The sequence below is a fragment of the Protopterus annectens genome, chromosome 1.part0 (assembly GCF_019279795.1).
Source record: "Protopterus annectens isolate FY-2018-M chromosome 1.part0, PAN1.0, whole genome shotgun sequence".
Classification (NCBI taxonomy): domain Eukaryota; kingdom Metazoa; phylum Chordata; order Ceratodontiformes; family Protopteridae; genus Protopterus; species Protopterus annectens.
In genome coordinates this window covers 970,065,610-970,081,814 of record NC_056725.1, presented here as the reverse complement: position 1 = coordinate 970,081,814, position 16,205 = coordinate 970,065,610, and the positions used below count along the sequence as shown (strand labels likewise).

General features: G+C 41.8%; 1 protein-coding gene across 1 annotated transcript in view; it reads right to left on the bottom strand.

The window, feature by feature from the left end:
* MED23 (mediator complex subunit 23) overlaps positions 1 to 16,205 on the bottom strand; it is a 1,483,999-nt gene that overhangs the window by 270,809 nt on the left and 1,196,985 nt on the right. Inside the window, exons 17-18 of the mRNA XM_044067991.1 lie at positions 2,078 to 2,243; positions 1,092 to 1,164 (exon numbers count right to left, since the gene is read on the bottom strand). Of these exons, the coding sequence (XP_043923926.1) occupies positions 1,092 to 1,164; positions 2,078 to 2,243 (239 nt within the window). The remainder of the gene's footprint in view (positions 1 to 1,091; positions 1,165 to 2,077; positions 2,244 to 16,205) is intronic.

Sequence of the window (16,205 nt, the reverse complement as noted above, 5' to 3'; positions counted from 1 at the left end):
TATTAATATAATGCTCAGAGACTCCAAATAACACTGATGAAAGAATTTTCTTGAATAGAAGTGTGACCATAGCTCTAAACAATAACAAACACACTAAGAAGCATCTTGACTTATTAGTGCTATCTCAAGACAGATTAAATAAACAGGCTTGCTTGTATCTGTTGGACAGAACTTGTGGTTACACGTTCCTCTACAGGTTTATTAATGATAACAGTGGCCACAAATAATTTTTATTTTACCTATGAAACTGCTTGCAATGTTAAAATTCTGAAATGTTTTTGTCAAGGCAGATTGCTGGTCTTTTAAAATTCTTAGCATTTTTGCAAGTAGACACTTTCTGGATTACAGTGGTGTAAGTAGCCTTGAAACAGTCATTTCTACCTTATACAAACTAAGTTAAGGGAGAATTAGTGACCAAAATGTGGATGTTGCTGGTGGGACACTATTTTTCAATAAAACAGTTCTTTCTCAAAGAGCAAGTAGAATGCAATCAGCTACTGCACTAGCGTAACAAAGTCAGAAAGCCATGAGTTAGCGTGTCCTGCTATGGAGAGCCCCCATCAATTAGAAAACTAATGTTTATGTTCTTGGAGTCATAAAATTCATTACCAGCCTGCTGGAAGACCTCTCAAACCCCGTTAGCAGTATAATGGATGTCAGCCATGAGGAAAAAATGCTGTAATTGAGTGTTTCTGTCATACTCTGAGATGGAATAGTAGAATAATTTTAAGTTAGTATTCCAAAAAACTCAACACTGTAAATCCCAACAGGCCTATTCTGCATTCCACCTCTTTGAAAGATGCACTCTTCAATGAAGACAAAATTGCACAGTAAATAAGGAAATCCAGGATCATACCTTAAGCAGATTACCTGTATAAATACCATATTATGTGAAGTGATTTTTAAATCATCAAGCATGTCTTTTCATTGTCTTGTAACTGAATATTGGAACTGCATATTTGGTTATCTGCCCCCCCCCCTTTTTTTTTTTAAGAAAGTGTGGTCACTGTTATTTTACATCGCAACTCATTCTGAAAAGGTCAAAATTTTATTAAAAATTATCAGCTTAAAAGTTGCTTAAAATGACTTACAGGTAATGCTGTAATCACAAGTCCAATTGCATTCATCCATGCTGTAATGTTTTCTCGAGGAACTAAAGGCTGGCTGCAACAAAATCAAAAAAATGAAATTTATGAAGTTATGCTAAATATACAGTCTCCTTCAAACATGCAATTCCTTTCCAAAGAATTAAAACCTAAGACAAACTCCTGAAACCTGCACACTTCTGCCACTTGATCACCTTGGAATCTGGAGAGGTGGACTGGGAACAACAAAGGAAGAAACAAATGCTCAGATGCTCATTGCATCACTGCCTAGCTCAGTATCCAGGTAACTGCTTAAAATTTGTAGAGTCCAGGAGTAAAATGTGTAGCTAGGACCATGCATAGTATAACTCGCATATCAGCAGAAAAATAAACTTGTTATGCACCTCGCTGATGTCAGAGGAGTGTATGCCCTAGTCTTACACTAAGAGCACACATGGCAGCTACTAAAGAACAGTGCCAGAAAGCTATAACAACTTTAAAAGCTGTTAATACAAGTCATACTTATGCAGAGGAGTGTCAAAACAGTTTTTAAAGCAAATGGCCCATCAGAAGTACACTGCTTTGCTGCTGATCACTGCCTGCATTATAGTACCATATTACAGCATTTTCACAATCCTACATTTTTTTCTCTAACTTATACTACATTACAGCAGCTTAAGCTCAAAGTCCTACAAAGCTTTCTCCTATCATAATTCATTAGTTAACCATTCTCAAACTGCTCTCTCACAAGGAATTTCTTGACATCCATTTCTTAAACAGATAACAAGTGATTTATGATTGCAGACCTGATCAAAATCTTCTATATCGTATCCATAATTCAGAGCCTTTATCTAGCATTATCAAATATTCAGTACTTGTTACTGTCCTAAAAGGCATTCAATTCGGAGTGCCACTCCTATTTAAGATAAAAATCAAAGGAAGTATTAAGATGTGAAATCCTATAATAAATGACAGGAAAGATATTTACATACCTTTTGAGCACAACATTGAGAAGTGCATTCCCAATATCTGTCCCAGGAACAGACAAGGCCATAAGTTCTACACAGGTCACATGAAGAGCATGGGCAGCTGGGTTTGGAAACTCATTAAACCTCCAATCACAATTTGGGAAGGGACCAGGTGACTTTCCAGCCATAGGTAACAAATTTATTAAGGAAACAATATTTAATATAGAAAGAAAAAATATATATTTGAAACAGCTTTAGTATCAGAGACAAAAATGAAGTTAACTGAAACTGCAGAAACAATCCACTACTCTAAGGCAAATAAACCTAAACTCTTACATATCCTGCATGTCACTTGAGCAATGTCCAACAACATGAGATGCCACACAGTAATGATAAAGTCCAGATTTTATTTGATGTCAGAATCAGCCGCTGCATAACAGCGGTAAGGTCTAGCGTTAAGCTGCTATGTCTTAACAGCACTGTGGAAGATTAAAGCACAGAGTCACACAATCTATTTATTTTAAATTTTTTGACCAGGATTAAGGTAGAATCCACCCAAAAGTGAAGTTATTCCACAAGCACAGCTCTGTCAGGGTGCTTACTATAAGCACAGATGTTGAAACAGAAGGATCATTTTTGCAGAGTATTCACAACATGAATGGGATATGTTACACAAGCACATGCATGATGAGCAGTCAGATGCCTCAGGGGGTCATGAGGTTATATCTCAGGTTGTCTGCAGAAATTCAGGATATAAGGAATAGTGCAACCTCCACCATCTACTGTTGTTTTCAAAAGCAACAGGGTGTTAGAAAAATGCTCTTGACTTTGCTATTAAATCTTGTTGTTGTGTCTTTCGGCTTTTCCCGGTCAGGGGTCGCCACAGCGGAACTCCAGTCTGCTAATGATTGGCAGATAGATTTTACGTGCCGAGTTGCCAGCCCTGACGCACAACCTTCAACGAAGGTACGCCCATTCATGCATGTCTCCACGCAGAAGACGCTCTAGCTGAGAATCGAACCGGAGAGCGTCTTACTGTGAGGCGACAACGCTACCGCAGCACCACCTCCTACAGAATGAAATTTCACAGTATTAGTCTAACAATCTCCATCACTTTTAAAAAGCCTGTAGGCACATACTACCTCATACCACAGCAAAATGGTCTTGCTATTTAAACATCTTCAGTAATAAGCACCTTCACATAAACTTGCTATGTTCCTAATAAGGAACACTGTAGCAGTGCATTCATAAAATGAAAGGCCAAGTACTAGGCAGTGTTGGGTCTTGACCACAGATACAGGTGTAAGGTTTCAGCATGACTTGTAATGCCGCTGTGGCAAAGTCAGCTTTATTGCTGAAACTGAGGCCCTAGCTTGTAATGTTTGTTGAAAAATGGATGGAAGACAAAGTGCCAGCTTCATTAAAACTATATAGAGATGTTTGTAAAGAAGGCTGCAGTTGTAACAGCTGCTATATTCAAACACAGTCAAGATCCTGCAATAATGTCAAACCAGATGGTGAAGCAGTTAGCCACTCATCTGAACTATTTGCTTATATACTGGTCAGCCTTTTCGTTTTTGGTCTGGTATAAAGAACTCAAAAGTACAGTTTTGTACCTACCATAAATGTAGATGTTCGAGTGCTAATACAGCTGCAGTCATAACAGATGGGTTCTCCTGCCATCAGGCGGGTCCTCGGTCGGCTGAATTCCAAAGTCTAGGTCCGGCGTCGGTTGTCGTCGCTTCTTCCCTGACGTCAGTGCGACAGGGGTATAAAGGAACCAGCCGACGCCATTTTCTTCAGTTTTTCTTGCCCCAGATGTCAGGTGCCCCCAGAAGGAAGGCAATACATAAATTTGTGTAATAATGCAGTGCAATATAATCAAAATACAGTAGTTGCAAGCAAATACATCATAAATGAATACCCCAATCAGGTTGTATGAGGATGTGTTAGCCTATAGGCCTGTCCCAAGAGGGGAAGGAGGGAGGGAAACCTGGACTGCAGCTGTATTAGCACTCGAACATCTACATTTATGGTAGGTACAAAACTGTACTATGTTCATCGTGCATACAGCTGCAGTCATAACAGATGGGTAGAATCCCAAAGCTAAGAAAGGGGTGGTAGGCACTAGGTGGAACTAGGAGGAGCCAAAATGCCCTGCAAGACTGCAGTGGCAAAGCCTGCTCTAGATTTGGAGTATAATGGTAGGTTGTAGTGCTTGGAGAAGGTATGCACAGAACTCCAAGTGGCTGCTTCCAAAATATCCTTGGTAGGAACTCCTCTGAGGAAGGCTGCAGAGGTGGCTGTGGCCCTGGTGGAATGAGTTCTAATGCCTGTAGGTACAGTTTTGCCATAAAAGGAATAGCAAAAGCGTATGCAGTGGGCTGTCCATTTTGAGATTGTCTGTTTGGAAATTGGCTTTCCTTGAGCTCTTACCGCATAGGCCACAAAGAGCTGTTCTGATTTTCTGAAAGGCTTTGTTCTGTCCAAATAATAATGCAGTTGTCTGTGGATGTCCAAGGAATGTAGTAATCTCTCCCCTTTGTTTTGAGGATTAGGATAAAAAGTAGGTAAATGTATGGCCTGATTTAAAGCTACCCTGGATACCACTTTAGGCATAAAGGACGGGTTGGTTCGTAAGGAAACTCTGTCCTGATGGAAGATGATAAAAGGCTGGACAGCCATGAGAGCCTGTAGTTCTGAAACTCTACGAGCTGAGGTGATAGCCAGAAGGAAAGCTGTTTTCCAGGACAAATATTGCAAATCTGATGAGGCAGCTGGCTCAAAGGGAGGCAAGGTCAGTTTTTCCAGAATGAAATTAAGATCCCAAGCAGGTATTGGTTGTTTCCTTGGAGGTCTTAAATTCTTAGTCCCTCTGAGGAACTGTCTTAAGAGAGGGTGAGAGAATAAAGGTGGATCAGTGTTGTATTCTGCAGAAATGGCTGAGGCATGGATTTTGATGGAGGAGAAAGAAAGTCCACTGCTTAGCCGTTCAGCCTAATATTGTAGTATTTGAGGTAAATTCAGTTTTCCAGGATCCTGGCCCTTTTTCTCATTCCAGACACAAAAACGTTTCCATTTTGCGGAGTAAACTTTTCTAGTTGATGGCCTTCTGGCCTCCAAAATGACATCCTGCACCTCCTTGGAGAGTAAGACCTGTTGTGATGCTAAGGGATCTTCCATGCGGCTAGATTGAGTGTTTTTAGCTGGCTGTGAAGAGTTTTGAAGCTGTGCTGAGTCAGAAGAAGAGGCATTAGAGGCAGGGTCCATGGTGGGGAATGCGTCAGGCTCCTCAGCAGTGGGTACCAGTGTTGCCTTGGCCAGTCCGGAGCAATGAGAATCATCTTTGGTCTGTCTGCTCTGGTTTTCAATAGAACTTTGGGCAGCAGAGGAAGAGGTGGGAAGGCATAAACTGTCATTGATGTCCAACTGAAAGAGAGAGCGTCCACTCTCCAGGCCTTTGGATGGAAGATCCTTGAGCAGAATTTTGTCAATTGATGATTTTTGTGGGAGGCAAAGAGATCTATGTCTGGCCTTCCCCATTCTTGGATTATTTCTGTAAAAACTTCTGGATGCAATTTCCATTCATGTGGATCTGTCATATTCCTGCTTAGGTTGTCTGCCAGCGTGTTTTCCTTGCCTGGCAAGTACTGTGCTTGTAGTTCCATTTGTAAGTCCATGGCCAGTCTGCATAGGGGGTAAGAATGTGTTCCTCCCTGTTTGTTTATGTACCACATAACTGTGGTGTTGTCCGTTCTTATCAATAGTTGACCTGGTTGTAGAAGGTCCTTGAAAGCTATAATAGCATTTATTACTGCTAGCATTTCTTTTTGATTGATGTGAAGGTGCTCTTCTTTTTGGGACCATTTGCCCTGAATGCACCGATCTGTCATGTGCGCCCCCCAAGCGTAGTCCGAGGCGTCTGTTGTGATGACTTGATTTGCTTGAGGCTTGCTGAATGGAAGACCTGTGTTTGTTTGACATGCTTCAGCCCACCACAGAAATTCCTTTTGCAGACATGGAATTAGTGGTATTATTGTTTCCAAACTGTGGCTGTGTTGAGACCATATGTTTTTCAGGTACCATTGTAGTTTCCTCATATGCAGCTTTGCACATGGGATTAGTAAGATGCAAGATGCCATGAATCCCAGAGCCTGCAGGATTTTCCATGCAGTCAGCCTGGTGCAATTTGCTAGTGTTCTGAAGTATTGAATTAGTTGCCCCTGCTTCTCTGGCGTGAGGCAGGCCATCTGGGTGTTTGTGTCCAAATTGGCACCCAGGAAAATAATCTTCCGAGAGGGTATTAGCCTTGATTTCTTTTTGTTGACTGTGTATCCCCGAGAGTTGAACAACATTATTACATAAGCCAGATGTTTCAGAAGAATGTGCTTGCTGTCCGCTTGGATCAGGCAGTCGTCCAAATAGGGGTATATTTGTATCCCTTGAAGTCTGCAGTAGGCAATTACTGATGCCAGGAATTTCGTGAATACTCTGGGCGCAGTAGATAAGCCAAAGGGCAATGCAGAGAATTGATAATGGGTTGAACCTACAAGAAACCTTGAGGTACCTTCTGCAATTCTGTCTGACTGGGACATGCAGGTATGCCTCCTTGAGGTCCAATGTTACCAGCCAAGACTCCTTGCCCAGCATGGGAAGAAGTTGCTGTAGAGTGAGCATCTTGAATTTTGGTACGAGTAGAAATGTGTTTAGGATGGATAGGTCCAAAATAGGTCTCCAATCTTTTCCCTTCCTTGGCACCAGAAATAGCCTGGAATAAAAACCTTGACCTTGTTCGTGCGTAGGTACCTCTTGAATAGCTTTCATGTTTATGAGATCTGTAATTTGCCTTTGTGCCTCTGCCCTTTGATTGTGTGGCAGGTTTGGCATGCCTCTCATTTTGGAAGGGTGTGAAAATGGAATTTGTAGCCTCTGTTTATAATGTCCAGGATCCATTTGTCCTTTGTGACAATATGCCAATTTTTGAAAATAATGCCAGCTTTCCTCCTAAGGGGCTGCCATTTGAGACTTGGTTGGCATGCAAAGGGGAAAGTCATTGGGTTTGCTTTCTGAAAGATTGCGAGTTATCCTCACCACCTCTTTGTCTAGGAGCTTGCCATTGTCTGCCTCTAAACGATCCTTGGGATTGTCCTCTGCCCCTCGGGCGCCTGTATCTGCCTCTTTGGGGTCTGTCCGTGGCAGAAAAGGACCAGTTTTTGGAAGGCCAATTTCTACTAAAACGTGGGGGTTGTACCTGTAGAAATTCTTTCACAGTTTGCATTGATTTAGCCTTTTCCTCCATTTTCCTTAACACCTCCTCAGCATTAGCACCAAATAGTACATCCTTTTGAAGAGGGGCGTCTAGTAATTTAGCTTTGACATTCTCAGGCAAGGCTTGTTCCTTGAGCCAGGCATGCCTACGTATGACTGATCCTGTAACAGCAGCTCTACATGAGGCCTCTAGAGCATCAAAACCACATTGTAAGGTATGCTTACCCACTTGTTCTGCACTTTGCATCAAATCCTGCAACTCCTTCAAGTTTGGTTGTTCAGGTTGTGACATTTTACTTTTCAATTGTGATAACAAAAACTGTTGGTATTTTAGCATATGAAACTGACAGTTTAAGGCCCTCATGGATAAGGTAGCCAAGGTATATACCTTTTTCCCCACCTTTCTAAGGATCTGGAGTCTCTCTCGGAAGGTAATGGATTTTTAGCAATGGAGGCCTTAACTCCCTTGGGGCCCTGTGAGATGGTTTCTGGGTCAGCAGCATGGCTTTTGTATAGAAATTGGTGTGAGTCAGGAACCCTGTAGTACCTGTCAGGCTTAACTGGAGCTGGAGGTGGACAGTCCGGGTTAAGGCAAGCCTCCGAGTAAACATCATCTAGGATGTCCAAGACAGGAGGTATAGCCAGAGGCCTGTGCTGAGGTAGCAAGAGAAATTCCCTGAGCCTTTTCTTGGAATCTGAATAATCTTGGCCTTCCCAGTGGAAGTGTTCCCTTAAGGTATGCAAAGTTTCCCCAAATGAGTAATCCTCTGGGGGGGAGACAGAAGGGATGGACTTCTCCACATCACAGTCTTCAAAAGGGGAGTAAGAATGTTCCTGATCATCAGAATGCTCTGAAATAATGGAGCCCTGATCAGAGGAGGGGGAATCTTCCTCCACTCTGGGCCTTTTGTCCGGTGGGGGCTGAGAACCTCTGATAAGAGTAATTAAATCCTCAGCCATTTTAAGCATCTGTTTCTTAGGCATGGGGCCTGGAGATGGGCCCTGTGTAGCTGGTCTCTTAGAGTGCATGGTTGCTTTAGACTTTGTGAAAGCCTTGATGGAGAAAGAAGAGGAAGGTCTGAAGACACCTTGAGTGGAGGTGGACCTGTCCACATTCTGAGATTCAACGCCAAGAGTGGCTTCGGTATCTGTAGTCGGGGTGTGGGCCGAGGAGCCTGCGACCTCGGGCACAGGAGACACCGTCAAAGAAGTGTCGTCGGTAGTCAGGGGCTGCGTAGGCGCCTCGCTGAGAACCGGACCACGTGTAGTCGACTTTGGCGTGGTGTCGGTAGAGGCCGCGGACCTCGTGTGTCGGTCCTTGTCTTTGCGTTTTTTAGACAAAACCGGAGTCGGAGTATCCGACGACATAGTATAGTTAAATGCTTTCCCAAAATAATGCTGGGCGAACTCCGCCCGACGCTTAATAGTGCGTTTGTTGAATGTAGCACAAAAGCGACAGACCGAGACGCCGTGGTCTGGGCCTAAACAAGGTATACAGAGGGAATGGAAATCCTTATGCGGTATTTGCTTCCCACAAGAAATACAATTATTAACTTTGTCTGACATCGGTCTGAGGCAAGAAAAATTTTCCCAACGGGGTACTTAGCTTTTAAGAAGACTTCGGTTTCCAAATTTTCGTAATCTCAGGAGCTGGCCGACCGGCACTTGCGAACTGCTTCTGCTTCGGGCACCGCGCGGCAAGAAAGACTGAAGAAAATGGCATCGGCTGGTTCCTTTATATCCCTGTCGCACTGACATCAGGGAAGAAGCGACGACAACCGACGCCGGACCTAGACTTTGGAATTCGGCCGACCGAGGACCCGCCTGACGGTGACGGCAGGAGAACCCATCTGTTATGACTGCAGCTGTATGCACGATGAACATCAATACAGAGCTTGTTTTTTAGTTCTGTTAATGTAACACCCTGTCTGTGCACATCCACAGCCCTTTACTTTCTGGAATGGGGTAAAAACTGGGAAGTGTACAGACTGATTCTAAGATCACATTATGCAAAAAAGGTGCCTGTCTTCAAGGATACCTTGTTCCCGTGGAAGGTAGTATAAGATTCACCAAACAAAAGGGCCTACAATTCAGGCAGCCTTCAAGATGAGATAAAAGTTGTTGGGGAAAAAAAATCTTGTAAGGTAAGTTACATCAGTTTAGCTGTGCTGGCATGCTCATACAGAGGCACAATGAGCTTTTCTATGAGAAAGCTGAGATTACGTGCCACACACTGGTCACTTAGCTGGCTTAAGGTAGTTTTTTTCCCTCACAAACAATTTCACTGGTCTGTTAGCTGAAACTGGTGAATCCAGAACTATGCAAATAGAAGTAGTTGCTATATGTACATTAATTTAGGAGTAATAAAGGCCTTGTTTAAGCAACTCTTAACAGGTATGACAAAACCTGAAGTATGGGGAAATCAATGGAGAATACTGCCTTACTTTCAGACCAATGTAAGAATCCAGATTGTGTGGATGAACATGACATCCTAGTACTAAGCCTAATTGCTTCTTCTAGGACATGTAAGACATCTGTGGAGAATAAATGGCTGTGTGGAATAATGTCTTTGGAATGGTCTACATCATCTCATCCTAGCTTGAGTAGTCTGCAGTGAAATGGAAATGTCTTTGTTACCTTTTTTGCCATATGCATCAACTGAGAGAACCAGCCTAGAGTTATAAGAATGTCTGCATACACAGGACCGTGATATACACTGAAAGAGAATGCATAGATTATCAGGGTATCTGTTCAGGATGTTCTGGGTCTCTGGTACTGATGCACTGAAACAAAATGTATTTATTTTATAGTCATTTGGGATACCCCACCTTTTTAAAGTGGTCTAAAAGACTGCCATGCCCAGTTTCTATAGGTATGAACCCAATCAGGGAATCTTCTAGGGAGTTTTGCAGAATGTGTATATAGACTGACTGAGGCTGCAAGTTGAGACTGACTGACAGATTCTAAATCATCAAGGTTAACTTGAACAAGGGATATATACTGGCATCTCCCTGCCTGATTATGTGTTCATCACAGTTGTGCTGTGCATCACATTAATGCATTACAGTACAGTTGTGTAGTTAATATTTACTATAACAGCAGAGGTCCAGACAGATCACTGTTGCAGTAGCCATTACAATATTGGATATATCCTGCCAAGGGCACTGTATGCCCAGCCAGTGTACAAAGCTACGGGTGCCTTCCTCATGCACTGTACTTCCACTTTCAACACAACAGCACGTTAATACAAGAGGGCTGTGAAGAAGCACCAAAGCTCAGAGCATTCTCGCCTCTAGAAGGGACGCTGAAGCCTACAGCCCCATGTAAAGTCTTGTCAAAAAAGTAAAAAGGAGAAGAATGCCCCCCCTCCGGCCAGGGAAAGGATTACTCAGGGGGATGAAGGGATGCTATCAGTACTGTAGCAGTGATCTATTCAAAATATCTACTTTTGTGGTTAAGTTAACTATACAACAGTACTATGTTCTCCATTAGATCAGTTACAGCTGCCATTACAATACAGGACAAATGTCAATGCTTAGGAAGACAAGGTTGATGGGGAAGGACCGGAGACCATACAAATGAAGAACAGTTCTGGTGAACCCTGTTCTGGCACTGGGAATAGAATCTAACATGTAATGTTTGGTAAAAGTGTGAACTGAGGACTAAGCTGCTTCCAGAATAGATCTATACTCTTATATCTTTATGGATAGCCTCAGAAGTAGCAACTGCTCTAGCAGAATGAACTTTCACGTTCTGAGGAGGATTTTTGTCATGGCTAAAATAACTTAACTGAACATCATAGGAAAGCCATCTAGAAATGGTTTGTTTAGATACTGGCTGTCCCTTTTTACATCAAACAACAAACAAATGACTTGATTTTCTAAAGTCTTTAGTTTTGTCAAGATAACATTTCAGCTGTATGTGGAATCCAGGAAATGACAAATCCTCTCTCTCTATATTTTGAATGCCAGGATAGAAAACAGGAAGCTTAACAGCTTGATTAAGATTCAGAAACACCTTCAGGCATAAAGGAAGGGTTAGGTCTGAGACCCACCTTTCCTTGTGAAAGATCAAACAGGCTGAATAGAAAGGTCAAGAAATAAGGAAAGAGTAGGATTTTGGATGCAGGTCCTTAAAGAGAACAACCATCATACAGAATATTATGTTTATAAAGTAGGAGAAAGTATTCTGAGAACTCAAAGGATCATAGGAGGTTACTAGCCTACTGGCCCTGAGGCCCTTATAAGCCTAGCCAAGAGTTTAGCCCATGTTTAGACAAATCAGTACCCAATGCCCCTGTCCAACAGGGACATGGGTGGAATCCCAGGGGTATTAGTTTCTGTTTCCCATCCAGTTATCCAGGTTGCACTTAAAAAGGGGTAAAGAAGTGCTCTGCTTGATGTGGAGACTGAGTCTATTCCATAGATGGGGGAGTCTCTGGGACACAATCTGTCCCGCCTACAAGCCTTGTTGATGTCACAGACCAGGTTGAGGCAGCTCGTGCGGGTTACTCGAGTGGAGCCTGACTTGCGGATATGCAGCAGTCCCATCAAAGTGGGGTCCGTGATCACCTTGTATGCCAGACAGAGGTCACCTCTGAGGAGTCTGTATGAAACTGAGTAGAGGGCTAGGGCTTTTAGCCTATCTGTATATGGTAAATGTTTGAGGCCTTGGATTCTCCTGGTGAGGAACCTCTGTGGTCTCTCCAGCTACTAAATGTGCTTTGTGAGGTACTTGCCGAAACGGGCATTGTACTCAATAATGGGCCTTATAAGGGAAGAATACAGGGATGTTATGACCTAATTGTCCCTGGATGAAGATACCCTTACTTATAAGGTGGGCCATGTAGAAGGCTTTCCATACAATGGAATCTAAAAAGGAAATACAGAAAAGAGATTTTACCAATAGGAATGACTGCAAGTACGGTTACAGAAAACAGGCAAGAGAGGGTTGCAATCTACTGGATAAAATTAGCAAAACAGCCAAGGAACTTGGAGCAAATAACGAAGAAGGGAAATACAACAGACTGGGATGAAGCAAAGCAGAAGTCTGGACTGTAGGTTAGAAATAGCATTTAATACCAGGGATTGATAACAGAGTTTAGGTAAAGAGAAAACGATAGGGGAGTGCTAAATGAAACACTAGCTCTGATCTAGAACAGTAGCTGCTGTTAAAAATGGATAATTAGAAGGGCATATGAAATACTGCACGATAACTACAACTACAAACAATCAATCAGAAGATCTACAAAGTAATAGTAGGGGGGACATCTGTGTGGATCCCAAGTATGCAACAATGTCTAGAAGGTATAGGATTTTTGCACTGAAGTGTACACAGAGGTACTTTTACACCCCAAGCAGACTTCAGAGAACGTTTCCTTCCGTAGAAAAAAAAACGATGGAGTATAATAGGAACGAGAGAGGGAGAGGAAATCAGAAACATGTTTTTTGGGAAAGCAACGTGTTTGTAGATTTTAAAAATTCACTACAGAGTGCTTGGTCAGAAATGTTGGGGTAGCAAATAACTGTAACTAAGGAAATGGTTCTTTTGCGCTGGGTAATAAGACGTGAACTGCCTACACATAAGCCCTTGCTAAGTTTAATGCTATTCGCTGTCAAAAAAGCAATTACTAGAAAATGAAATCAAAATCTAAAGCAACTGTTACTGAAGTAGTGGTAGTGAATACTGTAAAGGTGATAAAAAAAACTGGAAGTGATATCTTTAGAAAAGGGAAGAAACAAATTACACAGAAATAAATAGAATTTGTGGAAACAATACATGCAGAACAAGAGTCAGGAGGAGGAGTGACTTTAAGGGAAGGTAGGACTAGGCTAGGCAATTTATGTAATGCTGTAGTAAATGATAATTGCTAAAGAAGAAGACATGTACGTATAATGCATGAAGCTAATGAAAATGTTAACAATGATTTGTTTTCTTTTCTACAACTGTAAGTGCACCCATGGCATTGTTCAAAATGTGTGAAGTTAATAAAGGTGATTTAAAAAGGCTTTTAGACATAAGGGCCTGTAATTCAGATACTCACCTAGTAGAAGTCAGAGCTATCAGTAACCCTGTCCTCCCAGTTAAAAATTTTAAGGAACAGGCTCAAATGGAGACAAGAGAACTTCTACAAAACAAAAGGCAAGTCCCAAGCAGGAATCATCTTTTTTCTTGGTAGTCTGATATGCAAAGCCCCTTTAAAACTTATTTGACTTGACAAAAGGGTGAAAGAGAAAGCTCCAGTAGCAGACGGGCTGAAACGGCTGAGTGATGTACCTTTACTGAAGTGAACTCTCGACAAAAATTGAGGAATTCACACAGGTACTGGAGGAACCAGGAGCATCCTTGTTTGAGTTGGGTCCAGTCCTCTGTTTTGGCAATGAAAAGAAATTTTTTTTTCCATTTGGCTAAATAAGATTTTCTGGTAGTGGGTTTCCATGCCTCCTCTAATGCTTGATACACAGACGCAGGAAAAAAAAAAAAAGGTGCCCAAAAGAGATCAGAAGCCTATCACTCATTCCGCAGTAAGACTGAAATTTTGAATGCTGGAATGAATCAAAGATCTGTTGTCCTGTGGGAACAAGCCCACTCTATGAGGAAGATTTTGGTAAATGTCCATGGCCATTTGCAAGGTAAGGGAAAACCAATGTTGAGTGGGGAAAAGTGATTCACTGGTAACACCTTTGATAAGCCTTTCTGATCTTTTGAAGGATTTTAGAAATGAGCAGAAAGGGAGGAAGGCCATAAAGAAACATCCTAGTCCAGGGGATTGAGAATGCATCTATGTTCAAGCCATTTTGCAAGATGCCCTGGGGCAGAACTGTTTTAGTTTGTCTGTTTAGACAGCAAGCACACAGCTCTATCTGAGGAGCTCTTCACTGATGGACTTTCTGCAGGAAGACCTCTGGGTGTAGCATTCATTCATGAGGATCTATCCTGGACCTGCTCTAAGAGTCTGCCACTATATTTTTCTCCAATGGAATGTAAGCTGCCTGTACAAATAAGTTGTACTGAAATGGTATGTCCCAGGTAATCATGGGTAGTCTGCAAAGTGAGTGTGATCATGTTCCTTCTTGTTTATGTACCACACTGCAGTACTGTTGTCAGACACCACTACGAGAGACTGTGGAGACAAAAGTTGACTCAGGGCTTTCAGGGCATTTAATAGAATCATCATTTCTTTTAGATTTCTGTGTTTGTGTCTGTCCTGTAGTTCTCAGAATCCTTGAACTGTGACTCCATGAGAAACAGCCCATTAGGCAAAGTCTGACGCATCTGGGGCTACTATCTGATAGGGATTGCAAGGCAAGAAAGAGAATCTTAGGTAGCAATGCACTGAATGGGACACCAAAGAGTTCTTTCTTCATAAAAGTGAGAAGTACAATTGGGATGAATAGAGGGTGAGTGTTGAGCGCAAAATGATTTGAGAAACCACTGGGTCTTCCTCATATGAATCTGGTACATGGAATCATAAGGACAGAGAAGGCTATGAATCTTGGAACTTTCAGAAATTCTCTGACACTAGATACTGTCTGCGGAAAAAGACTAAGGAAGCATTGATAAGACTGCATTTTGTCTTAAGAAAAAAAAAACTGTCATAAGAGAGGTGTCCAGAACACATTCCAGAAAAAGCAGTCTGTGACTAGGCGCTAGGGATATTTTTTTTCAGATTTAGAGCGAAAACAAGATATGTGAAAAGATTTGTGGTAAATTCTAATGCTGTTAAAGCTGCTTGAAGCTGAAAATAGATAAATCATCCACATAAAGGAATATGTAAATGCATGCCTTGAAGTCTGCAATTAATGTCTAAAGGCTAAGGTGCAAGAAAGTAACAAAGCTTTTTGCCATATCTGTCAAGTGCTTAATTGTCTATCATTAGAGAATGGGTGAGAAGATGAGGAAAAAATGCTTAGATTTTTCTGTGGTCTTTGAGTGCAATGTTTCCACACACATGATCTTCTGGGCTGAAGCCAAAGGTCTGACATTCATGAGTGAACTTCTGGTATCTTCCCTCAAAAAAAAAATGGTGATTACCTTCCACACCTAAGATAAAAATAATTCTTAGTTCTTCCTTCCTGGCTGAGTCTGCAGGATGATCAATCTACTCAGGCTTCTGAGAGCTCTGGGACATAAAGGCATCTGAAGGAGACACCCCAGAAGGTCTCAAAGAAGTAGGCTGATAGTCCGATGGCTGCAAATGCATCTCATTAAAATCATCAGACCGTATGAGAGAGACAGACTTACGATTATAATCACTCACCTCTCTCATCAACTTTTTCTTTTTCCATCCCTGACAAGGAAGGTCCCTTGTACAGAAAGACAACAATGGCATGGCTGCTCACCCTAGGTCCTGAAGATATCTATTCTCAAGGAAAACATGAAGGGAGTTTAATCTACTCCTAATGGTGCCCAAGGCAAAGGAATGACAAACTGAACACAAAGCTTTCTGTTCAGCCCTCAAACAAAATATACAGCTCCAGTGAGATTGATTCATTATATGGAATTCGGTGTTGACAAAACATCCAAAAAAATTTGAAAAAAAAAATTAAGAAAAAGGAAGGGTCCCCAACAGGGTACTTATCTGCCTGAAGACAATGTACTAAAACTGGCCATACAGTTACAGATGCAAAGTTGATGAGTCTACATACACATTCAGTGGCAAGAAAGTTGTGAACTTCTTTCCCCTAAACAATGTATATACTTCACTATCGCATTTTGAATTTGACAAACTGAAATCCCCATGCATGGTGCACTTCATATACTTGCACTGATTGCAGAAACAACCATTTTATACTTACAATTTCTATACAGCACTACTTGTCAGATAATAAGTGTTTACATTCAATTACCAATAAAGTACAGTTTTGTACCAACCATAAATGTA